Source organism: Marmota flaviventris, chromosome 10 (assembly GCF_047511675.1).
Source record: "Marmota flaviventris isolate mMarFla1 chromosome 10, mMarFla1.hap1, whole genome shotgun sequence".
Classification (NCBI taxonomy): Eukaryota; Metazoa; Chordata; class Mammalia; order Rodentia; family Sciuridae; genus Marmota; species Marmota flaviventris.
In genome coordinates, this window is record NC_092507.1 from 120011788 (window position 1) to 120038210 (window position 26423).

Below are 26423 nucleotides of genomic sequence, written 5' to 3' on the forward strand. Positions count from 1 at the left end.
TAAGCACCCCTGGATTCAATCCCTGGTACAAAAAAAAAAAAAAAGAGAGAGAGAGAGAGAGAGAGAGAGAAAGAGATCTGAAGAAGGCAAGAGAGATAGGCTTAAAGAAGGGACCAGAGGCATTAGATGAGGTTGTAAGAAGGTAACAAGCCGCATGTGCTACCACTCATCAAGCCTCTGTTCGCAGCACATTTGCTGATGTTCCTTCACTTAGAGCAAGTCACCTAGCCAAAACAGGAGCCAAGATGGGTGAGGACTGCACAAGGTCATGAATACCAACAGGTGTGAATCATTGTGGATCATTAATATAACAATCTACCACAAACAAATCCTGAAGGTTAAGAAGAAAGTAGTACAAAGGTAACTTTTAGGTTTTGGGCATGAGCAGTTGAGTGGATGGTAGGACCATTCAGTGGCAGCACAGGGAATCTGAAAAAGAAGAATTAAGATTTAATCCATTCTCTACTAGTAAAGAGCTTACACCCAGGGCTGGGGATGTAGCTCAGCTGGTAGAGTGCTTGCCTTGCATGCACAAGCCCCTGGGTTGAATCCCCAGCAGTGCCCACCTCCAACAAAAAAAAAAAAAAAGAAAGAAAGAAAGAGCTTACACCCAAATTTACAAAAGTTTAAGACCTTAGCTAGAAAATGTGTCGCCATGATACTAAGACCAGTGGCATGATGTAGTTAGTGTGTAAGAAGTAGGAAAGAAGAGATGCTCCTTTTATACCCTCTGCTAATCAGTCACAAATATCATTAGTGTTACCTTCTAGATATTTTTTTGTTTGATCCCTTCCTTTCCAACTCCATCACTAATAATGCCCTCTTCACTTCTCTCCTGCATTATCACAGCAGCCTCCTAACATCTCATCCCATTTCTACTATTCTCTAGTCCGTCTCAACACTAATGCCCAGATTGATCATTCTGAAATACAAATCCAAATGTTTCTCTGAAAAAATGTTTGTTTTTTGTTTTGTTTTGTTTTTGTACTGGGTATTGAACCTAGCGGTGCTTTGTTTTGTTTTGACACATCCCCAGCCCTTTTTAATTTTTTTTTTATTTAGAGACAGAGTCTCCCTAAATTTCTGAGGCTAGCTTTGAACTCACAATCCTCCTGCCTCAGCCTCCTCAGCTGCTGGTGGTATTATGGGCATGCACTACTATGACCTGCTTAAAAACTTTTTTGGGGGGATAGTATATACTGAACTCTCAGGACAAGTTGGGCACTGCACCAAGTCCTTTATGTATATTTTCTCACGTAATCCTCTCATGTAAATCATGACAGATTGGCATTATTATCCCTGTTTTCTTAACATACTCATTTATCAAACATTTGTTTAGTTTTTGCTCTATCAGGAAGTCTTAGGACATAAAATTACAGTGGTCAATAGGAGAAGCAGCAGACTCAATAACAACAAAGCCCATACTCCTAACTGCGGACTGTACTGTCACCATATTGTCTCTGGGACTTCCTGTATCTGTCAGGATAAAATCCAAATGCTATAGCTTAGCTTACCAGCCCCTGCTTATTTCTTGGCTTCACCTTTTCCTGCTCACACATAGCCTATATTTTCTCACACTGAATTTTAGATCCTTAACCATGACAAGGTTTGTGCCTCTTCCCTTTGCATATGTTGTATATTCTTTTTCCTTAGATCATGCTTTTCTTGCATTTTTCACTGGAATGAAACCTATCTCTAGGGGATTTAGGAATTTTCTATCCTTCTTTATCTCCAATTTCAAGTAAATATTCCTTCTCTGTACCCTTATTTAATCTACCTGTGTGTTCTGTACATGCTTTTCTATAATAACACTCATACTGCATTGTAGTGATTGGTTTACTCTCAGTCACCCCTCACTAAACTGGATTTCTTTAAAAGCAAGCATTGTGTTTTCTTCCTCATAGTATAGCATAGTAGCTAGCACATAATTGGCCTTTGATAAATCTTTGTAGAATGAATATAGTGTAGTCAGGAAATGCTTCAGAAACTTAGGCATGATCATCATGAGTTAAGGCTAAAAAAAGAATTGATCTAGGGCTGGGGTTGAAGCTCAGTGTTAGAGTGATTGCCTAACAAGTATGAGGTACTGGGATTGATTCTAAGCACCACATATAAATGAATGAATGAATTAATGAATAAAGGTATTGTGTCCATCTACAACCAAAAAAAATTTTTTTAAAGAATTGATCTAACTAAAGTGGCAGATTCATGAGATTGTTACGTTAAAAAAGGAAAAGAGGGCTAGGGATGTATCTTAGTAGCCCTGGGTTCAATTCCCAGGGCTGAAAAAAAAAAGAGCAAATGAATTATTAAAGCAGGATCAGATTATAGCCTTCACATGCTAGGTTAAGGAGTCTAAATTGATGTAATAAAGCTTAACCGTATAAAAATTTTGAATGATCAATACAACATTTACATAAAAAGAACAGTTTAGAAGAGTAAAATGACTATCCCTTTATTTGTCATTCCCATTTGTAAATTGAACAAAAATTTCCATACACTTCTTTTCAGCTTATTTTTGGACTCATAGACCATCACAGCTGGAAAGAATTTTCTATTTTGCCTAGTTCACTTCCTCATTTAATAAAGGAACTGAGAGATAAATTGGTTGCATGGGGTCATATAGGAATATACTGGCAGGTCAGCACAAAAACTTGTGTATTTCCCCATTCAGTATTTTTCTCCCCTGCAATAAAACACAATTTGGTTTTCTGGAGACACTTTTGTATTCTACATGTTATTGTTTCTCAAAGTGTTTTTCTACATTTCCAGGTCATCAGATCCTTAAAGTACATCAGATCAAAGGGACTGTACTCATTGGAGTCAATTTTGTGGGCTATTCAGAGAAGAAAAGTCCAAAGGTGAGTGGAGATCATGGTATTAGAAATATAATTAGCAGGGCACAATGGCACAAGCCTATATCTCAGTGGAGAGGCTGAAGCAAGAGGATCACAAGTTCAAAGACAGTCTCAGCAACTTAGTGAGGCCCTGAGCAATTTAGTGAGACACTGTCTCAAAATAAAAAATAAAAAGGGTTAGGGACATGGCTCAGTGGTTAAGCACCTCTGGGTTCAATACCTGGTACAAAAATTTGAATTAAAATAAAACTTAAAAAGAAATAAAGAACTATAAATTAAATGATTGAAATTCAAGTTTCTTCCTGAAAAGTTTTTTGTAACTGATATAAATCTTAAAACTGTACACCTCTGTGATTCTGTTATCTTTGGCACTTGAGTACTCATATTTTTCTCACTAAACTGAGGAATTAAAAGTTTGTATTCACCTTTGAGGTTCTTATTACATTGCCAGGATATTTCCAACTTGCCAAGATCTGCAGCTGTGGAGCTGCTCCTGGTCGATGATGTAACTGTGTTGCCAGAGAATGCCACCATCTATAACCACCCTCGTGTGAAGGTAGAAGCTTTATGGGTCTACTTTAATGGCATCATATTGGAGGGAAGGTTATTAATTAACAGTATAACAGTTATAAAAGCTCATGTATGTGTTGAAAATCACTGAAACACACATATCAAAATTATAATGATTAGCTACAATATCCTTAACAATTATACTTTAACAATCAGTTTCTTCTTTTGGCCATTGACCTTAATCTTTTAATTTTTTTACCTTTTAATTTCCTTTGAGTTGTTTGTAAACAGAAGGGAAGGGGATGGAATATTGTTTGTCTGATTTCTCCATAGGAAATATTTAGCCTTGTGGAGGGATCTGGTTATTTTTTAGTCAACAGCAGTGAACTGGATATTGTCACCATCACTTATATGGAAGCAGAAAGTTCTGTCCAGGTGAGTTGTAGAAATATTCCAGATTGATGAGCTCAAACCAAAGCTCCCTCTTAGGAGAAAAATTGGAAAAATATTGTATGTTTAATGTTTGTTACAAAAGTGATATTTGTTTCTCTTTCCATTGTTAATCTACATAGATTCTTCAACCAAAAATGAGGGTGTTTCTTCCTACAGCTAAGTATTGTACTGGGCAGTTTTTGCTTCTGGTCTAACTTAATTATAAAAAGCATCTAGTGCCATGACCTACATGGCCATTAATTCAGAAACTGGTGAGAGGCGATGGGAGATTAGAAAAGACAAACAAACACAGAGAGAAAGCTGGGACCAAGTGGGACACTGTCCTCAGATGGAGGAACAATGACCCAGAGCTAGCTCAGCATGTTTATTATATAGGTTTTATCATCAAAAGGATTTTCTGTGAGAAAGTTTCTTCAAAGCAGGCAGTCTTGAAGTACAAAGTACTGGCAACCAATTATAATTGTCTTTTTACACTCATAATTCTCTACCACTGAGCTGGTGTCTGAACTCTGGTCAAGACTGATAGTCCTGTGCCTTGCGCTAAACCTCTTTAAGCAGGGTGTTACCATAGCAACTGGGCAATTTTGACTGAACTTTTGCACAGGAAGTTCCCAGAATAGGCTCCTGCTGCAAGACATTCAGAGATCCTAAACCAAGTCACCTCTCCCCACAATCTAGTTCAAAGATTTTTGTTAAACAAAGGCTCACTTATACCAGTTTCAAAGTACTTAAGTATGAAGACATTTAAATGTAGTATTGACTTCATAAGCAGAGTATATGTTGTTTTCAGTCAGAATGTGACAATTCAAAATATTAAACTGACTTCACAATCAGCATGCCAAAGGATTTGCTTTTAGTTGACTCACAGTAATAAAAATGATACTTTATGTTAATATATATCCTTATATAAGAGTGCAAAGAATGGGGTAGGGTTGTGGCTCAGGGGTAGTGCACTTGTCTGGCATGTGTGAGGCACTGTGTTTGATCCTCAGAACAGGAAAGAAAGAAAGAAAGAGAGAGAGAGAGAGAGAGAGAGAGAGAGAGAGAGAGAGGGAGGGAGAGAGAGGGAGGGAGGGAGGGAGGGAGAGAGAGAAAGAGAAAGAAGGAAGGAAGATGGAGGGAGGGAAGGAAGGAAGAAAGAAAGAAAGAAATTGTGTCCATCTACAAGTAAAAAATATTTTTAAAATACATATTTTTAAAAAAAGAGTACAAAGAAATTTAACTTACCTTAGTTATACTATTAGTTTTTAAAAAGAAAGACTGAGATACTAGGTTCAGACTCAGAATGTGAAAAAAAATGCTGTTGTGCAAAGATCTAAGGAAAAAAAGCTATCAATAAATGGTATTGATGTAAATGGTATTGTGTTTTAATTTCTACTTCACTGGTGATTGCAGCATTTATGGACTTGATTTTATTCATGAAATCTTTTCCCTGTCCATAATTAAGAAGTGGGAAATGATGAGGCTGGGGTTGTGGCTCAGTGGCAGAATGCTTGCCTCGTACGGGTGAGGCACTGGGTTCGATCCTCAGCACCACATAAAAATCAATAAATAAAATAAAATATTGTGTCCATGTATAACTAAAAAAAAAATTTTTTTCTTTAAAGAAGTGGGAAATGAGCTGGGCATTGTAGTGAATGGCTATAACCCCAGTGACTGGTTAAGACAGGAGGATCACAAGTTTGGAGTCTGCCTGAACAACTTAGCAAGAGGCTTAGCAACTTAGAACCTGTCTTAACAAATGAAAAGAGCCATGCAGAGTGGTGCACACCTGTAATCCCAGCAATTTAGGAGGTTGAGGCAGGAGGATTGTGAGTTCAAAACCAGCCTCAGAAATTTAGCAAGGCCTTGTCTCAACATAAAATATTAAAAGGGGATGTGGCTCAGTGGTGGAGTGCCCCTGGGTTCAATCCCTGGTACCAAAATAATAATAATAATAATAAAGACAGGTGGGATATGTATGTTGGATCCTGCTTAAATTCAATGAATTTAAACTCTGCTATTTATCAGCTAATGTGTTAAGGTACATATTTTACCATGAACTGAAACATAATAAAGGTACATACAGTGCTATGCTTGAAACATATAACCTGATCTCTGAGAGTTCCAATCTCAAAGGAAGTAAGATGTATTTTTTTTCTTTGGGTGAAAACAGTTGCTACGACTATGCCTAGACTATGTTTGCTTCTTTACCCATCTACCATCTTCTTTCTTCTAGTTAGTTCCAGTACATCCTGGATTTCTCACCTTGGAGGTCTATGATCTGTGCTTGGCTTTCTTGGGTCCAGCAACAGCCCATCTCCAGGTGTCAGACATACAAGAGCTGGAACTTGATCTGATAGATAAGGTGAGAGATGTTTGCTTTATCTCAAAAATGAAGCAAGCTTCAGTCTCACTCCCTAGCATCACTTAATAGGGTCTCTGCTCAAATACTGTGTGTACACCAGGACTTTTGAAAAGTTAATGGAAATACTTGCCCTTAAAGAACAACATTACAATATTAAACATAAGGGAGATGAAGGGAGAGTGTTAAAGAATGACTTTAAAAGGTACATGAAGATTAGGTTCATTTGATCAAAGGCTGACCAGTAACATTTAGCACGAACAAAAAAGTCTGCCAACCTCAAAGAGTGACACTGTCTTTGGTGGATAGGACACCACTACTACAATCTACTCTTTTTATTTTTTGTTTTCTTTCAAACTACTAGGTTGAGATAGGCAAAACTGTATTGGTGACTGTGAGGGTTCTTGACTCTTCCAAACGCCCATTCCTAAACAAATACTTCAGAAACATGGAGCTCAAATTGCAGTTGGCATCTGCCATTGTCACCCTGACGTGAGTACCATTTCAATATTTCTCTCTCCTTAATGCTAATATCATGAGAACCTCCCTCATGGTAGCCTGGTCAGCTGCCCCACAGGTCATTTCACATTTTCTCCTGTCCTTTTTTGTTATAGTGCCTTTTAGACCATACTGTATTCTCATATTCTGCTCTCTACAAAATACCTATTCAGTGTACTTAGATGTCTTGTTAGGGGCTAAAATTATGTGTATCATCAATAATTTTCATTTTTGGAATCTTCTCCTTGGATGATATCTTTTGGGAAAGCTTCAGGCTAGGGGATCTTCAAAATTTTATTAAGGTTTCATTCCCTGGACCACCAAAAAAAATAAAAATAAAAAATCTGTTGAGAAGCAGATACTGGTATCCTCCTCTAAGAAAGGAAAAAACATGAAACCTCCACAGCGATTACAATTTTGCCAGCTATATTGTCCTTATTCCTTTGCAAGCCTTAGAACAAATTTTTGCCCTTCATGCTGTTGCCATGAAATATGTCTTGACTCTAGAAATTTCTTTTCTGAAAGTTTACTATAACCAGAATTAAATGAGCAGAAAATGTTAACACTTGTAAAGACACATCACCGGCCACTTTCAAAACCAAATCTTTCTCACCTAAAAACACGTGGGTCTTTGCAGACTAATGGAGGAACAGGATGAATACTCTGAAAATTATATAGTTCGGGCTGTCACTGTTGGGCAAACCACACTCGTGGCTATTGCCAGAGACAAGATGGGGAGAAAATTCACATCGGCTCCTCGACAAATTGAAGTAAGGAAATGATCTCATCCCAAATTTGTGTTCTTCTTATTTAGCTTTGCTTATCCTTTTCTTTTTAGTTTGCACAAGTTGAAAATCATTTGACTGAAAAAAAAAAAAAACACACACACATAGTTGTCTGATTCTTGTACAGCATGTAGTATGTTTTTGGCTCTTGTTTTTCTGTATAAAAGTAATACATTTCCTGGAGCTGGGGCTGTAGCTCAGAGGCAGAGCACTTGCCTAGCATGCGTGAGGCACTGGGTTCGATCCTTAGCACCACATAAAAATAAAACAAAATAAAGGCATGCTGTCCATCTACAACTACAAAAAAACTTTTTAAAGTAATACAGCTCCTGTAAAATTTTTGGTATGTACAAAAAAGTATAAAAACACAGAATGAAGCCAGGTGCTGTGGCACATGCCTATCATCCCAGCTACTTGGGGGGCTGAGGCAGGAAGATCACAAGTTTGAGACCAGCCTTGGCAATTTAGATCCTGTCTCAAATTTTTAAAAAGGGCTTGGGGTGTAATTTAGTGGCAAATTGCCCTGGGGTTCAATCCCTAGTACCTCAAAAAATAAAAATAAAAGTAAAATTTCCATCAAATTTCTCCTCTACACATCATCATCATCATCATCATCATCATCATCATTTTTTTTTGAGACAGAGTCTTACTAGGTTGCCCAGGCTGGCTTTTAATTCCTGGGCTCAAGTAATCCTCCTGCCTCAGTCTCCCAAGTAACCTGTTGTTTTTTTTTTTTAATATTTATTTTTTAGTTTTCGGCAGACACAACATCTTTATTTGTATGTGGTGCTGAGGATCGAACCCGGGCCGCACACATGCCAGGCGAGCGCGCTACCGCTTGAGCCACATCCCCAGCCCCCAAGTAACCTGTTACTATAACAGATACATGCTACCATGTCTGACTCTTACCCTTTGTTTGTTTGTTTTTTTGTTTTGTTTTGTTTTGTTTTTTGGTACTAGGGATTGAACCCAATGAGTTCTACTTTCTCAGAACTTTTCATTGCAGAAGTTGGCGTCAAACTTGCAATTCTCCTGCCCCAGACTCCCAAATTTCTGAGATTGGAGACATTCACCACCTGCTCAGCGTCTATGCATATTTCAATACAAATAAATCATACAGCTTTTTTCATCATAATCTTGTATCAAAAGTGTTTTCTTATCTCATTAAAAAATAATTGTTGGCTATAGATTGATAATTGTTGAATCTGGATAAATAGGTACCTGAGAGTTTATGATACTGTCCTTTCTAGTTTTATATATATTCAAAAAAGAAAGTCCAGGCATGATGGTGCACACTTGTAATTCCAGATTGAGGCAGGTGTATAGCAAGTTCATGGCCAGCCTCAACAACTTAGAGAAGCCATAAGCAATTTGGGGAGACTCTGTCTCAAAAATAATAATAATAGCTGGGGATATATAGCTCAGTTGGTAGAGTGCTTGCCTTGCATGCACAAGGCCCTGGGTTCAATAATAATAATAATAATAATAATACCACTTGTGGTGGCATAGGCCTGTATATCCCAGCAGCTCAGGAGGCTGAGGCAAGAGAACCACAAGTTCAAAGCCAGCCTCAGCAACTTATCAAGACTCTTTCTCAAAATAAAAAATAAAAAGGTCTGGGGATGTGGCTCGGTGGTTAAAGTGCCCAGGTTCAATTCCTGGTACCAAAAATAAATATATAAATATATAAATAAATGCATAAATAAATAAGAAAGGATAGGGATGTAACTGAGTAGTAATTGCTCCTGGGTTTAATCCTCAGCTCCACAAAAAGAAAAATATATATATTTCAATTAACTTTTTAAGTTTTGGGGTTTTTTTTTTTTTTTTTTTTTTTGGTACTGATGATTGAACTCAGGGGGTGCTTTATCACTGAACATTCTTATGAACCCATGGCTCCACACATGCTAGCAAGCACTCTATACTGAAGCTAATATCCCCAACCCAAATGTAAACATAATTTTAGTGGTGACTTTTACTGCAATGAGTGAATATGTAGTAACTTATTTAAGTAAGATTTTTTTTTAAGATAGAGTGAGAGAGGGAGAGAGAGAGAGAGAGAGAGAGAGAATTTTAATATTTATTTTTTTGTTATCAGCAGACACAACATCTTTGTTTGTATGTGGTGCTGAGGCTCGAACCCGGGCCGCACGCATGCCAGGCGAGCGCGCTACCGCTTGAGCCACATCCCCAGCCCTTTTTTTTTTCTTTTGGTACTGAGGATTGAACCCAGATATGCTTAACCACTGAGCCACATCCCCAGTCCTTTTACATTTTTATTTTGAAATGGAATCCCACTAAATTGTTTAGGGCCTTGCTAAATTGCTGAGCCTGGCTTTGAACTTACAATCCTCCTGCCTCAGCCTCCTAAATCACTAGAATTACAGGCATGCGCTATCACACCTGGCTAAATTTTTTTTCTATTGTAAATAAAATTAAAATACAAGTTGGGTATTGAAGCACATTCCTATGATCTCAACAACTCAGAAGGCTGAGGCAGGAGGATCACAAGTTCTAGGCCAGCCTCAGCAACTTAGTGAGGCCCTAAGCAACTTAGCAAGACCCTGTCTCAAAAAATGAAAAGGACTGGGATTGTGGCTCAGTGGTACTGGGTTCAATCCCCAGTACCAAAAACAAAAACAAAACAAAAAGACCGAGGAGGTGGCTCGATGATAGAGCACCCCTAATACTGAAAGAAAACAACAAACATGAATAAGATCAATCATTTGTTACAAAACTGACTCTAGTCATTGTTGTTCTTTTGGTTTTCTCCTTCAAGGTATTTCCTCCATTCAGACTTGTTCCAGAGAAAATGACACTGATTCCAACTAACATGATGCAGGTGATCTTAAAGGCAGAATATAAGATTTACCATTTCTCCTTTACACACATACACCCCTCTTCCTATTGGTCTTCGTTTGTATACTCCCAGCCAAGTTCAACTGGGTCTTGATAAAGAAGAAAGTGAGTTTTCCCTGGACCTGTGATGTTCATGGTATAAACTCTCTTGGAATCCTGTGGATCATTTACAGCACTTCCATTTCTCTGCATTTGAGTTGATGTGGGATATGCTGTTCAGGAAGAGGGGGAAGATAAAGAAGTCAAGTTGCTTGGACAAAATGTTGGGAAAAAAGATGTGACTTCTCATCCACATTCCAGGCATTCACTGGTATGTTTAAATTCCAGGTAATGTCTGAAGGTGGCCCTCAGCCCCAATCTATCATTCACTTCTCCATCAGTAATCAGACTGTGGCTGTTGTCAATAGGAGGGGGCAAGTTACAGGGAAAGTGGTTGGCACAGCTGTGGTCCATGGCACCATCCAGACAGTAAATGAAGATACTGGCAAAGTCATTGTGTTTTCCCAGGTATTAGTTCTTTGCTGTGCTCTGCTTCTACCTTTTCATTTGGGAACCATATTGGGGATTTGTGGAGGGTGATAAGGAGGGTGTCGGCATCCCAGGAAAACTCTTTTAGTCTCCCTCACCTGCTATTCTCTTAATCAGGTATGGAAAACATAATCTTTAGTGGAAAACTCACAGAGTCCTTGGCATTGTTGTAAGACATGGTCCCTATCCTTAAAGAATTCCTTAAAGAACAAAACCAAACATATCCATGGTATCAATTTTTTTGTAGAGTGCCAAAAACAACACAATAAACTGGTTATCATGAGCATATCTGTGCACCCCACAGAGATTTCCCTTTAACCTAAGCTTGCCCTCTACCCTCCTGAGCAGGATGAAGTACAGATTGATGTTGTTCAGCTGAGGGCTGTTAGGATCCTTGCAGCTGCAACTAGACTCATCACAGCTACTGAGGTCAGTATGATGACTGTGTTCTGGGTTCATTATTCTAGATGATGTCAGGTGGGCTAAGCATGGTGGTGTACACTTGTAATCCAAGATTCAGGATGCTGAGGCAGGAGAATTGCAAGTTCGAGGTCAGCTTGTCTCAAGATAAAAAAAGGGCTGGGGCATAGCTCAGTAGTAAAGCATCTCTGGATTCAATACCCAGTGCCAGGAAAAAAACCTGATAATTCCAGGTGGGCAGAATATTTAACATAATACCACCTTTTCTTTTCAGATGCCAGTTTATGTTATGGGCGTGACCAGTACCCAGACCCCTTTCTCCTTCAGCAATGCCAACCCTGGGCTCACATTCCAGTGGTCCATGAGCAAAAGAGATGTATTGGATCTAGTACCCAGGCATTCAGAGGTATGAATTTATATGTTTATTTTATTACCTTAAGAATTTATTTATTTATTTTTATTTTTTTATGTGGTGCTAAGGATCGAACTCAGGGCCTCATGCATGCTAAGCAAGTGCTCTGCACTGAGCTACAGCCCCAGCCCCTCAACTTTCTTAACCGTACAATATCATGACTTCTTTTCCTTATTCTTTGAACTCTGGAAACCTTCAAATCATGTGAAGAATCCAAATTTGAATAGTCATATAATTATATATGATTTTTAATATTTTGGACTGGAAAGAGCTCTAAAAAGCAGTTTTCCTTTACTTCCATATTTGTTGTACAATGTTATAATAATGTACTTCTGAGCAGATGACTATTTTATATGAGTAACACAGAAATATAAAGTATATGCAGAGAGTTTAGATATATAATATTTTAACTTGTACAGGCACACATTTAATTATATTCATAATCATGTTTGTACTGCATAGTGGGCAGTTGAGATCAACAATAAGAAAGATGGAGGGCTGGGGATGTGGCTCAAGCGTTAGCACGCTCGCCTGGCATGCGTGTGGCCCGGGTTCGATCCTCAGCACCACATACAAACAAAAAAAGATGTTGTGTCCACCGAAAACTAAAAGATAAATATTTTAAAAAAAAAAATTTAATAAAAAAAAAGAAGGAAATGAAGGACTATAGATAGCCAAGCAGTTTCCTGCATCCACTATACTAGGGCTAGAAAACTGGATTCTCGCAGTAGGGATGTGGATGCTGTGGGACTATTGTGGCCAACTGTTTGGCAGCTGATTCTAGATGGGTCCCTTTCATCAATGGCAAATTTAAGAAGAGTGAGTAATTACACTGCCCCTCTATGGTTCCCTTTGGTATCTGGTGGTATTGGCTCCTCCCAACTGTTGTCTGGAGCTATGGAAGAACTCAGGATGGACATTGAAGAAATCTACAATGCAATTTAAGACTTAAGGTTTCTGAAAATAGTTAGGCATATAGCATCAAACCTCACATGGAAACCTAAAAAAGACAAAGTTTAGTAACAGTTTAAGTAGGAGTTTTGGGTAGTAAACAGCTATAGCATTGTTTACAAGACTGTTATCATCAGTTTGATGGAACCCACTCATGATAGTCTGAAGACAGTGGTGGCTTCATAGGTCTGGGCCAAGGTTCTCATAAGGTCACAGTTTAGAGCCAATGAAAATAAAAAATTAGACTTAGACCTTGGGAGAAAACAGAGAGGTTAGAGGAGCTAGAATTAGGAGAATATTCCTAGAGCCAGTTAAAAAGAAAAGAAATCTGGAAGAAGTAAAAACATCTATTTATAATCTTTCTAAAAATAGCTTAAATCTATAATTTAAGGAAACTGTAGTAGTTGGATCTTCTGTCAGGAACTTCTCCGATTCTGGTTATACTTGGAATTGAAGGATAGAACTGTACTTAGTTGGGTACAATTCAGCAAAGGGATTTGGTTTTTTTCCCTAAATAGCAAAGAGAGGTTTTGTGAAAGGAGGGAATAGCCTAGGCCTAAGCCTCTATTCCACTTCTTTTTAAAAAATATATCTAGTTGTTAGGCTGGGGATATAACTTAGTTGGTAGAGTGCTTGCTTTGCATGCATTAAGCCCTGGGTTCAATACCAGCACGATACACATACACAAAAAAAAAAATCAAAATATTTTTTAGTTGTAGATGGACATAATCCCTGTATTTTATTTATTTATTTGTTTGTTTTTTTATTTATTTATTTTTATGTGGTGCTGAGAATGGAACCCAGTGCCTCACACGTGCTAGGCAAGTGCTCTACCACTGAGCTAAAACCTCAGCCCCTTCAACTTCTTTCTTTCCCTTATCTAAGGCATCACTATTTTCTCTAGCAAAAGAAAGAATTGAGAACCATACATGTGTTTAGTTTTCCTGCCTCAGACCCAGCATAGGCAAATTAAGCGATGAAATGGGCCACTAACCCCACACTATGAAAATGCCACATTTAGAGATTCACTTGGATAAAACTATTATAAACCATTCATTCTTTAACATGAGGCTTCCTTTCAGACAACTGATTGAGATGTACACAATGGGAATGGGACTTTTTATGTTGAGGAACAGGGAAAGGTAATTTGGAACTTGGGACTCTATTGTGAATCTAGAGAGCTGAAAAGAAGATCTCAAGGGCTCTGGACAGCAAGAAGGCAGGGAAGATAGGACATGAAATAGTGTTGGAAAGGTAGACAAGTGCCTACTTCAATATGGATTTGCCTTGGTTTTGGTCCTATCTTCCCTCTTACCAGAAATCAGGTTCCTAATACTCCTTATCCAGTCTAGACTGAAATAGTGAGTATCCAAGTGGGGAGACGGTCAGTTTGTTTTGTTTTGTTTTTTGGTACCCGGGTGCTTAACCACTGAGCCACATCCCTAACCTTTTTTATTTTTTATTTCGAGACAGGGTCTCAGTTTCTTAGGGCCTCTTACATTGCCGAGGCTGACCTTAAACTTGTGATCCTCCTGTCTCAGCTGGGATTCGAGGCATGCTCCACCACACCCAGTATGGTCAGCCAGTGTTAATCTAAAATTGGAGTCTCCCTTTTTCCCCTCATCCTTCCTTGCCACTACCCTGAGCTCTGTGAAAAGATCACCTTGCCTGTCTCCCATCTCAAGTTCTGTTGTCTGAACCCATTTTAGAAATCACTACCATCATTTCCATTCTTCTCCTCTCAATGAACTGACTTTGAGATAACAGAAGAGCCTTGGAGGCTCCAGAAATAGCTGAACTGCACCCAGAGGTTTGCCTTAGGGGCGACTGTGCTGCTGGGGATAGGACAAAACCTGAATAGGAAAGCAAGTCCTGCACTCTCTTTCTCACAGATAGCTATTTGCAACACACAGTTTTCTTATTGTTACAAGAAAGGAAGAGCACAACATTTATTCGGGAATGAATATTTATTTTTTTCATTTCTCTCGCTCTCTCTCTCTTTTGTTTATTTATTTATTTATTTTTATTTTGGTGCTGGGGATCAAACAACCAGGGCCTCATACACGCTAGGCAAGTACTCTGTCACTGAGCCACATCCCTGGCCCTCATGAATATTTCTTTTTTTCTTTTTCTTTTTTTTTTTTTTTTAAATGTGGTCTATCCACACAGTGGACTCTTTTTTTTTTTTTTTTTAATTTTTAGTGTTTTTATTTTTTTTTAGTTTTCGGCAGACACAACATCTTTGTTTGTATGTGGTGCTGAGGATCGAACCCGGGCCGAACGCATGCCAGGCGAGCGCGCTACCGCTTGAGCCACATCCCCAGCCCTGGACTCTTTTTTTATATGATTTTTTTGTTTTTATTATAGATGGACACAATACCTTCATTTTATTTATTTATTTACTTGTGGTGCTGAGGATCGAACCCAGTGCCTCATATACATATGAGGCAAGCCCTCTGCCACTTAGCCACAATCCCAGCCCTTATATGTATATTTATTTTTTAGTTGTAGGTGGACACAATATCTTTATTTTTTTATGTGGTGCTGAGGATCAAACCCAGTGCCTCACGCATGCTAGGCAAGCACTCTTCCTCTGGCCACAACCCCAGCTCTCAGGGGACTCTTTAAAAGAAAAAAGAAAAAAGAAAAAAAAAAAAAAAATATATATATATATATATATATATATATAAAACTTTATTTTACTTATTTGTGTGGTGCTGAGGATCAAACTCAATGCCTCACACGTTAGGCAAGTGCTCTACCACTGAGTTAAAACCCCAGCCCACCTCATGAGTATTTCTTAATCCATTTCTTTACTGTCTAGGTTTTCCTACAGCTTCCAGTAGAGAATAACTTTGCCATGGTGGTCCACACGAAAGCAGCTGGCAGGACCAGTATCAAAGTCACTGTTCGATGTGTAAACAGTTCCTCTGGGCAGTTTGAGGGAAATTTGTCAGAACTGTCTGATGAAGTTCAGATTCTGGTAAGCTCTCAAACCTAAATTTTGTTCTATGTATAAATAAGAAGAAAGTTATGTTCTCTTATCATCCATTAGTGCTTAATCTGGATTAAAAAAAATTGCTGGAAGGATCCCTGGAATAATTTTGTAATTCCTAGATCTTTATCATTCCTGCTAATTGCTTCTATATAGACCTAACATTAGAAACTTTAGCACATGTACTCCCTTCAACTCCCACTCTAGGAACACTACAATAACCAGAGAGGGATTCATTTCTAGCAAAGATATTATAATATAGCTATTTAGATATAATCATTGGTAGAACGAAATATAGTACTAACTTCTGGTAAGGTATAAAAGTATGAATAGTTTCTACACATGTTCTCAGACTAAAAGCTAAATTGTCCTATTTTTAGAATTAAAAAGACAAACTACTATTATATGGAGCAAGTAAGTTTCTCTACTTATGAAGTTGAAGCTGGTTTTTGTTTTTTTTTTTTTAATCTTTTCCCCTTTATTTGGGCTTTGGTTCTATGATTCAATGTAACGATAAGGAGAGAGCACTTTACTAGGAAGAACTGGATGGTTTTCCTTTGTGAAAGGAGGGAAAGGCCTTGCTAAGTTAATATTATAGGTTCTTGTTAATTTAGTAAAGGTTCTTTGTTCCCAAATCTCATTTCAGGTTACCAGAGTTAAAATAGAAATTTCAAATTTATTTTCTACCTAAAAATACAGAGGATACAGTAAGTGTAAACTTTGCTACTTGCCCAGTCCATGAGTCAGAAACAACTGATATTAGTTGTCTATTCTGGAATACCTAGATATGTTTAAATTATCTGGCTCATTTTGGAAAGGAGTGTTGTGGAAGATTTTAGATTAATTAAAAGTAGGGCATAATGCTGACTTGTAGACTGTGGGGTGGGGGGTGGGTACTGGGAAGCAAACTCAGGGGTTTGCTACATAAAATAAGATTTTTAAAAATATATTTTTTTTATTTTGAGATAGAGTCTGGCCAAGTTGCCCAAGTTGGCTTCAACTTGCAATCTTTCTGCCTCAGTCTCCTGAATAGCTGGGACTATAGGCATGCGCCACTGCACCCCAGGCTATAGTTGTCATTTATTTAACATGTAATCCCTTGGAGATTATACTGAAGTCCACAAGTGAGTAAAGATCATAATTTATCTTTTCCAGAAATGAGGAAAACATTATTTTTTCATTATAGGTGTTTGAAAAACTCCAACTTTTCTCTTCAGAGTGCCAACCTGAGCAGATTTTAATGCCTATGAATTCTCAGCTCAAACTCCATACCAACAGGTAAGGAAAGGGAGAACGGTGGCCCAGGTTCTAGTATCTTTAGAAAAAAATTGCACATGGAAAGAATGACCCTTGCCTTCCAGGTATTTGTTTTAACCCCTGAATTTTTTTTAGTTGTAATGAAATAATTCACATAACATAAATCTAACAATTTAAAGTCTTAAATCCAGTGGCATTTAGTACATTCATATTATTGTACAACTGTCACCTCTATCTAGTTTCATTTTCATCATCACCAAAGGAGACATACTAACTAAGCAGACCTGCCCATTCTCGCTCCCTCCCAGTTCCTAACAACCATTAAGCTGCTTTCATTCTTTATGGTATTAGCTATTCTGGATATTTCATATAAAATGAATCATACAACATGCACATTTTTTTAATTTTTATTTTTCAGTTGTAGTTGGACACAATACCTTTATTTACTTATTTATTTATTTTTATGTGGTGCTGAAGATCAAACACAGGGCGCACTCTGCTGCTGAACTACAATCCCAGCCCCACAACATGCAAATTTTTGTGTTGCTTCTTTCAGTTAGCATAACAGTTTTGAGATTTAGCCACATTGTAGCATGTATCAGTACCTCACTCCTTTCTATGACTGAATAATTTTCTATTATGTAAATATATCATAACTTGGCTGAGGATGTGGCTCAAGCAGTAGCGCGCTCGCCTGGCATGCGTGCGGCCCGGGTTCGATCCTCAGCACCACATACAAAACAAAGATGTTGTGTCTGCCAAAAACTAAAAAATAAATATTAAAATTATCTCTCTTTCTCTCTCTCTCTTTAAAAAAATATATCATAACTAATTTTGTTTATCCATTCAATGATGGACATTTAGGTTATATTTACTTTTTGACTATTGTGAATAGGGCTACTATGAAGTTCACGTACAAGTATTTGAATGCCTGTTTCCAATTATTTTGGCCAAATATTTTTTTCCAAATAATTCTTTAATGATAAATATGTTTTGATTTTTAAAGAGCTAAGCATAACCCAAATGCAGACTTTTACCTGGGGAACATAAGGTAGAAAATGGCAAGCAGCTTCCTGGAATACAGACTCAAAACAGTAGTCCTGGAATTCTTTATTCCTTCCCCTCTGGTCAGATTCCTTTATTCCTTTCCCTCAGAGAAAGAGGCCAAGAGTTGCCACTTGCTTCATTTGTTTCCTAGGGAAGGAGCCGCCTTTGTGAGTTCCCGTGTTCTCAAGTGTTTCCCTAATTCATCTGTCATTGAGGAAGATGGTGAAGGGCTCCTGAAAGCTGGTTCCATTGCAGGTACTGCTGTGTTGGAAGTCACTTCTATTGAACCTTTTGGAGTCAACCAAACAACCATAACTGGGGTCCAGGTGAGTACAGCGACTTACTCATTAAGGGGAGCCTGTTATCCTAACTATTCAGGAGGCTGAGGCAGGAGGACTGTAAGTTTGAGGTCAGCTTGGGCAACTAAGTAAGGTATTGTCTCAAAATAAAAATTTTAAAAATGGGCTGGGGGGCTGGGATGGTGGCTCAGCAGTAGAGCGCTCGCCTAGCACGTGCAAGGCCCTGACTGGTTTTAGCACCACATAAAAACAAAATAGATATTGTGTCCCACTACAACTGAAAAATAATAATTTTTTTAAATGGGCTGGAAATGTAGCTTAGTCCATGGTTTGGATCCCTAGCCCCTCAAAATAAATTAATAAATAGGAATACCAGGGCTTTAAGAGGCATGTTTCCTTTCTTAACAACTAGAAATTTAGCTGGGTGCAGTAGCACCTGAAATCCCAGATATTTGGGAGGCTGAAGCAGGAGCATTGCAAATTCAAACCCAGCCTGGTCAATTTAGCAAGACCTTGTCTCAAAATAAAAAATAAAACATGCTTGGAATGTAGTTTATTGGCAAAGCACCCCAAAATTCAATCCCTAACACTGGAAAAAAAAAAAAACTAGAAACTTCTATGGAAGTCATAAATGAACCTCTAAGATAATAGGCAAATTTTGACTTGGTTATAAACCATCAGATTACAGTGGTTTGAGAGGCTGAGGCAGGAAGATCACAAATTCAAAGCTAGCCTAGCAATTTAACGAGGCCTGAGCAATTTAGCAATACCCTGTCTCAAAATGAAATAAATAAATGAAAAGAGCTGGGGATGTGGCTCAATGGTTGAGCACCCCTGGGTTCAATCCCTGGTACCAAAGTGGGGAAAATATATCAAATTTAAAAAGCCTTTAGAGCTAGGTGCAGTAGCTCACTCCTATAATCCCAGTGACTCAGGAGGCTGAGGCAAGAGGACTGTAAGTTCAAAGCCAGCCTCAGCAACTTAGCAAGGCACTTAGCAACTCAGTAAGACCGTGTCTCTAAATAAAATATTTAAAAAGGGCTGAGAATGTGGCTCAGTGGTTAAGTGCCCCTGGGTTCAATCCCCAGTACCAAAAAGATGGACTTTAGAGCCCTTGTTTTGAAAGGGAATTAGCTTCAAGTTGATATGTTAAGCTTCTAAGCAGCTTTAGCAAGAGGTTGGTTGTAGGAAGAGTCTAGAACTATTGCTATCAAAGGCTGGCTTTGATATAGAATTAAAATTTTTAAGTTAGAAGAAGCTATAGATCACTTCTTGGCCTTTTGGCTAAAATCCAGTATAATATAAGAGGCTTCACAGGTCGGTTAGTCTAACACAAAAAAATAATTTTAAGAGTCAGATATGAGGCTGGGTGCAGTGGCGCATGCCTGTAATCCCAGAGACTCGGGAGACTGAGACAGGAGGATGGTGAGTTCAAACCCAGCCTCAGCCTCAGCAATGATGAGGTGCTAAGCAACTCAATGAGGCCCTGTCTCTAAATAAAATACAAAACAGGGCTGGGGATGTGGCTCAGAGGTTGAGTGCCCCTGAGTTTAATCCCAGTACCAAAAAATAGAAAAAGAGTCAGGTATGATAGTGAATGCCTATAATCCCAGCAACCCAGGAGGCTGAGGAAGGAAGATTGCCAACCTAGGCAAATTTGTGAGACCCTCTCTCAAAATAAAAATTAAAAGGGTTAAAGATGTAGCTCAGTTATAAAGCACCCCTGGGTTGAATTTCCAGTACTGAAAAAAAAAAATTAGGCATTAAACATCTATATCCCAGCTACTCTGTTGATCCTTTTGTGTACCTTATCACTTTTAACTACCACAAAAAATTGTACATAGGGCTGGAAATATAGCTCAGTTGGTAGAGTGCTTGCCTTGAATGAACAAGGCCCTGGGTTCAATCCCCAGCACCACACCCACACAAAAAAAGTACATAAAATGAGCACAGTAGCACATGCCTATAATCCCCAGTGACTCAGGAAGCTGAGACAGGAGGAACGTAAATTCTGTGCCAACTGGGTAACTTAGTGAGACCCTGTCTCAAAATAAAAAATTAAAAGGGCTGGGCTGGATATGGTGGAATTTACCTATAATCCCAGCAAGTATGAGGCTGAGGCAGGAGTATTGCAAGTTCAAGGCTAGCTCAGCAATTTAGCCAAATCCTATTTAAAAAAAAAAAAAAGGTCTTGGGATGTAGCTCAATAGTATAGTGCTCCTAGATTCAGTCCCAGGTTAAAAACAAACAAAAACACCTATTTGAGCAAGGCACAGTAGTAAATATCCGTAATCCCAGCAACTCGGCATGCTGAGGCAGGAGGATGTCAAATTTGAAGCCAGCCTCAGCAATTTAGTAAGACCCTGTTTCAAAATGCAAAAAGAGGGCTGGGGATATAGCTCAGTTGGTAGAGTGCTTTGCCTTGCATGCACAAGGTTCTGGGTTCAATCCCCAGCACCACAAAATAAGTAAGGAAAGAAAGAAGAGCTGGAGATGTAATTTAGTAGGAAGTGCCTCTGGGTTTAATCCCTGCTACCAAAAAAAAAAAAAGAGGTTTTTCCTATAAGAAGAGGAATACCGTTCTGTTTTCATCATTGATTATAAATTGTAGAATATGGTAGCAGTTCTTCTCCAATGCATCCTTCTCTGTACCAGTAGGTTTTGTCTCCCACAGGTAGCACCGGTAACATACCTGAAAATGAGCAGCCAACCCAAGCTATACACAACACAAGGAAGGACCCTATCAGCCTTTCCCTTGGGCATGTCTCTCACCTTCATTGTTCAGTTTTATAATAGCATTGGAGAGAAATTCCACACCCACAATACTCAGCTTTATCTGGCTCTGAACAGGTATGGAAGTCAAAGGAATATTGTTGACACTGTGGCCGATTAGGCTAGTATTGTATTGCAGCTCCAGTAAAGTTCTCTAACATTCTAAACTTGGAATGTGATCTTTATTCCTTTTGTTAATATTTTAAAATAATGGCTGATTGGAGGGCTGATGCCTGTAATTCCAGTGGATCTGGAGGATGTGGAGGCTGGGAGGCCCTAAGCAATTTAGCCAGGCCCTGTCTCAAAATAAAAAATAAAAAGGGCTGGGCTGGGGATATGGATCAATGGTTAAGTGCTCCTGGGTCCAATCCCTGGTACCTCCCCCAAAAACAAGTTTTTAAAATAATGAAGGGGGCTGGGATTATGGCTCAGTAGTAGAGCGCTCATCTAGCACATTCGAGAAGCTAGGTTCAATCCTCAGCACCACATAAAAATAGATAAAATAAAGGTATTGTGTCCAACTACAACTAAAAAAAAATATTTTAAAAAATAATAATGAACTAGGGAGGTAGCTCAGCAGTACAGTGTTTGCCCCATATGTGTGAAACACTGGGTTTGATCCCCAGCAGTGGAAAAAAAAATGGTTAAAAATTAATTTAAAAGGCCTGATTCAGTTAAAGAATGGTATTGTCAATAAGGAAAAATTTCAATGGGTTTTGAATTTTTCAAGTCCTAGTTCACAGAAAGAATCATAAGAACTAATTGAAGTGTTGTTATCAAAAAGTTTTCCTGGAACCAGATGCAGTGAGTGGCACATACCTGTAACCCTAGCTACTCGAGAAGCTGAAGCAGGAATCTCAAGTTCCAAGCCAGTCTAGGAAATTTAGTGCAACTCTGTCTCAAAAAATAAAAAGCACTAGGGTTGCAGCTCAGAGGTAGAGCACTTCCGTAGCGTGTACATACCTTGGTTCAGTCTACACGCACACACGTGGAGCTTTACTGGGAACAAAAAAAGTTTTAAAGCCTTACTGCTGGCTGGGAATGTGGCTGAAGCGGTAGCCCTCTGGCATGTGTGTGGCCCAGGTTCGATCCTCAGCACCGCATACAAAGAAAGATGTTGTGTCCGCCGATAACTAAAAAAATAAATATTAAAAAAATTCTCTTTTGGGGGCAGGGGCCTGTGGCTCAAGCGGTACTCGCCTGGCAAGCATGCAGCCCAGGTTCGATCCTCAGCACCACATACAAACAAAGATGTTGTGTCCGCCGATAACTAAAAAAATAAATATTAAAATTCTCTTTCTCTCTCTCTCAAAAAAAAAAAAAAAAAAAAAAAAGCCTTACACATGGAACATTCCTGTAATCCCAGAAACTCAGGAGGCTGAGGAAGGAGGATCACAAGTTCAAGGCCAGCCCCAGCAACCTAGCAAGGCCCTGTCTCAAAAGAAAAAATTAGAGAAACGGACTGGGAATGTGGCTCAGGGGTAAAGAGCCCCTGGGTTCAATCGCCAGTCTCAAAAGAATAAAAAATAACAAGTCTTACTAGAGAAAACTATCATTGTTCTAGAACTAAGGCGGCAGTGGAGGGGAGGAGGGGCTTCCCAGGCACTGTACAAATGAAGGTAATTGATTAATCCTGGGCCTGTACTTGTTTACTTTATATATATATATATTTATTTTTTTAGTTCTAGGTGGACACAATATCTTTGTTTTACTTTATATAGTGCTGAGGATCAAACTCAGTGCCTCACACATGCTAGGCACACACTCTACCTCTGAGCCACAACCCAGCCCTGTACTTGTTTCCTTTCTATGTGAAGAAGTCCTTCTGAACTTTTGAGACGTTGAATATAAAATATCGTGTTAGTGGGGCTGGGGCTGTGGCTCAGTGGTAGCGTACTTGCCTGGCATGCATGAGGCACTAGGTTTGATTCTCAGCACCACGTGTAAATAAATAAAATAAAAGTCTATCAACAACTAAAAAAAATATTTTTAAAAAAATCATGTTAGGGTCATCCCCTAAATGTTTCCTATTTGATGTTTCTTTTTAGAGATTAATTGGTGGTTGTTTATTGTTCTGTAGTGCTAGGGATGAAACCCAGAGCCCTATGAAAGCTAGCCAAGTGCTGTACCACGGAGCAACCTCACCAGACATTCCTTTCAGAGATTTCTTCCTATCATGTCTACTTTCAGAGATGACTTGCTACTTATTGGACCAGGGAACAGGAACTATACTTACATGGCCCAGGCTGTAAATAAAGGGGTGACCCTTGTGGGACTCTGGGACCGGAGACACCCAGGCATGGCAGACTATATTCCTGTTGCTGTGGAGCATGCCATTGAGCCAGACACCAAGCTTACCTTTGTTGGGGATGTCATCTGCTTCAGCACTCACCTCGTCAACCAGCATGGTCTGTACACCTCCTCTTTCAACCCCAGCTGACATTCTGTGGACTTGAAAGCAGTTAATGCCATAGAGAATTCTCACCCTCAAATTACCTAAAATCCGGGCTGGGAATGTAGTTCAGTGGCAGAGTGCTTGCCTAGCATATGTAAGGCCTGGAGTTCAATCCCCAGCATGGTTACAAAAATAAAAGATGCTTTTTCTTGTCTTTTCCTAGGTGAACCTGGGATATGGATGATTTCTGCTGACAGTATTCTACAGACAGACATTGTCACTGGAGTAGGAGTAGCCAGGAGTCCAGGAACTGCAACGATTTTTCATGACATTCCAGGAGTAGTGAAAACATATCGAGAGGTAAGTCTAACTAACTATACCAGAGTGGAAGAGTAACTGTTTTCATATATGTGGATATGATATAGAAAACACAACCTATGAAAGGAGATGCACTCACAGATATAAAACCAAACTTTATTAAAACATAACAATGCTTGCCCAGCACGGTGGTGCGCACCTGTAATCCCAGTGGCTCAGGAGGCTGAGACAGGAGGATCTCTAGTTCAAAGCCAGCCCCACAATGATGAGGCACTAAACAACTCAGTGAGACCCTGTCTCTAACTAAAATACAAAATAATAGGGCTGGGGATGTGACTTAGTGGTCTAGTGCCCCTGAGTTCAATCCCTGGTACAAAAAAAAAAAAAACATAACAGTGCTTAAGATTCTTTACCAGAAGAATGTCTAACTGATTTCTGTTTTCACACTGTGGCTGCTGGATAATACTAGACAATAAGGCAAGGCTAGAATCTAAAAGACCATTTGGGAGTCTGTTGCAATAATCCAGGTAAGATATTATGGTGGACCAGGTTAGGAACAGAGGAAGTGGTAAAAGTTAAACAGATTCTAGGTATATTTTATAGGTAGAACCAATAGAACTTGATGGATTATATGTAGTATGAGAGAATCAAGAATGATTAGAAAAAAAGAAGAAGAGCCAGGCACCATGGGCATGAGCATGTAGTACCAGCTACTTGGAAAGCTGAGGCATGAGGATGGCTTGAGCCCAAGAATTCCAGACCAGCCTGGGCAACAAAGAAAGACCATGGCTTTAAAATAACAATCATCATCATCATCATCATCACCACCACCACCATTATCACCATCATCATCATCATCCATGGTTCATGGTGTATTTTTAAATTTTCTTTCTTTTATCTTTTCTTCAATTTTTTTTTCTTTTCTTTTAAGCTGGAGTTTGAACCCAGGGGCACTCTACGGCTAAGCTATATCCCCAGTCCTTTTTATATTTTAAGACAGGGTCTCACTAAGTTGCCCAAACTGGCCTTCAACTTGTGAGCCTCCTGCCTCAGCCTCCAGAATCATTGGAATTACAGGTTTGTGCCACTGCACTTGGCAAGATTCATGTTTTTAGTTGAAGAACTAAAAGGATAGCATAACCAGGGGTGGGATTATAGCTCAGTGAGACCCTGACTTCCAACCCAAACACAAAACACAAAACAAAAACTGAAAATGGTAGCATTACCAACAACTAAAATGGTTAAATCAATAGGTGCAACAGTTCTGGAGGGAAAGTCAGTTAGTTTGGACAAGTAAAATTGCATATGTCTATTAGATGTCAAATGGATATATTGAGATAGCTGGATATAAAAGTCCAGTAGTCATTTGAATCAAGATATTTAAAGCCATTTAATAGAGCACTTGCCAAGCATTCACAAAACCCTGAGTTCAATTCCCAGAACCACAAAAATAATTTAAATAAATGAATTAATAAATAAGCAAGCAAGCCATTTGAGCCAGATATAGTGACACATGCCTATAATCCCAGCTACTTGGGAAGTTTAGGCAGGATTAAAAATTCAAGGCCAGGGCTGGAGATATAGCTCAGTTAATTGGTAGAGTACTTGTCTCACATGCACAAGGCCCCAGCACTACCAAAAAAAAAAAAAAAAAAAAATCAAGGCCACCAGGCATGGTGGAGCACACCTGTAATCCAAACAACTCAGGAGGCTAAGGCAGGAAGCTCACGAGTTCAAATCCAGCATCAGCAATTAACAAGACTGTTCCAAAATAAAATATAAAAACAGGCTTGGGATGTGGCTCAATGGTTAAACACCCCTGGGTTCAATCCCTAGGACTAAATAAATAATAAATAAAAAGTATAAATAAAATAAAGTAGAACGCTACAAGTATGTTGAGAAGAACAAAATACAACCTTCAGAGAAGGTTGAGAGTATATGCAATTGAAAAAGAAAACTTCCTAAAGAAAGTTGTGATCATTTTTTTTTTATTTTAGTTGGACACAATACCTTTATTTTATTTATTTATTTTTATGTGGTGCTGAGAATCAAACCCAGCACCTTGCATGTACTAAGCAAACACTCTACTGCTGAGCCACAAGCCCAGCCCAAGTTGTGATCATTTTAAAAAGCATAGGGAGTCATAAACAGGGAAGATGTGTCAGAAGGAATAATGGACAAAGATTTCTTTCTAGAAAAAAATATTTTCTTCTAAAAGGTACATAGATTTTGTGGTTCTTATGTATTTGATCACTAGATTAGAGTTTGTATTTGTGCAAAATGGATGCTTTTGTTTAAATAAGTGATGATGGGTAGACAGGGAGGGAAGCAGATTCTCTAAGAACACAGGTTTTCCTTTGATTTGCTGACAGGTGGTCGTCAACGCATCATCAAGATTAACTCTCAGTTATGACCTCAAGACTCATCTCACTAACACCCCTAATTCAACTGTATTCAAACTTTTCATCACCACTGGCAGAAATGGTATCAATCTCAAAGGTCAGGAATTTCTTTATAGGTATGAGTGAATGTTTCCATCTTTCCTATCTGGATTAGTAATATAAATTTCCATTTTTTTTTTAAACTGGGGCTGGAACCCAGGGGCACTTTACCTGTGAGCCACATACCCAGTTCTTTTTATTTTTTATTACGAGACAGGGTCTTACCCAGTTTCTGAGGCTGGCTTTGAACTTGTGATACTCCTGCCTCAGCCTTCTGAGTC

At 38.8% G+C, this 26423-nt stretch overlaps 1 protein-coding gene across 2 annotated transcripts in view; it reads left to right on the forward strand.

The window, feature by feature from the left end:
- Positions 1-26423, forward strand: part of Nup210l (nucleoporin 210 like) — a 119112-nt gene that overhangs the window by 80640 nt on the left and 12049 nt on the right. For both annotated transcript variants that reach the window (XM_027920851.2, XM_027920852.2), the window contains exons 18-34: positions 2773-2861; positions 3310-3414; positions 3702-3803; positions 6040-6168; positions 6530-6657; positions 7301-7433; positions 10228-10290; positions 10635-10814; positions 11184-11264; positions 11530-11661; positions 15443-15601; positions 16800-16891; positions 18069-18243; positions 20891-21066; positions 23179-23396; positions 23607-23743; positions 26074-26200. In XM_027920851.2, the coding sequence (XP_027776652.2) occupies positions 2773-2861; positions 3310-3414; positions 3702-3803; positions 6040-6168; positions 6530-6657; positions 7301-7433; positions 10228-10290; positions 10635-10814; positions 11184-11264; positions 11530-11661; positions 15443-15601; positions 16800-16891; positions 18069-18243; positions 20891-21066; positions 23179-23396; positions 23607-23743; positions 26074-26200 (2226 nt within the window). The remainder of the gene's footprint in view (positions 1-2772; positions 2862-3309; positions 3415-3701; positions 3804-6039; positions 6169-6529; positions 6658-7300; positions 7434-10227; positions 10291-10634; positions 10815-11183; positions 11265-11529; positions 11662-15442; positions 15602-16799; positions 16892-18068; positions 18244-20890; positions 21067-23178; positions 23397-23606; positions 23744-26073; positions 26201-26423) is intronic.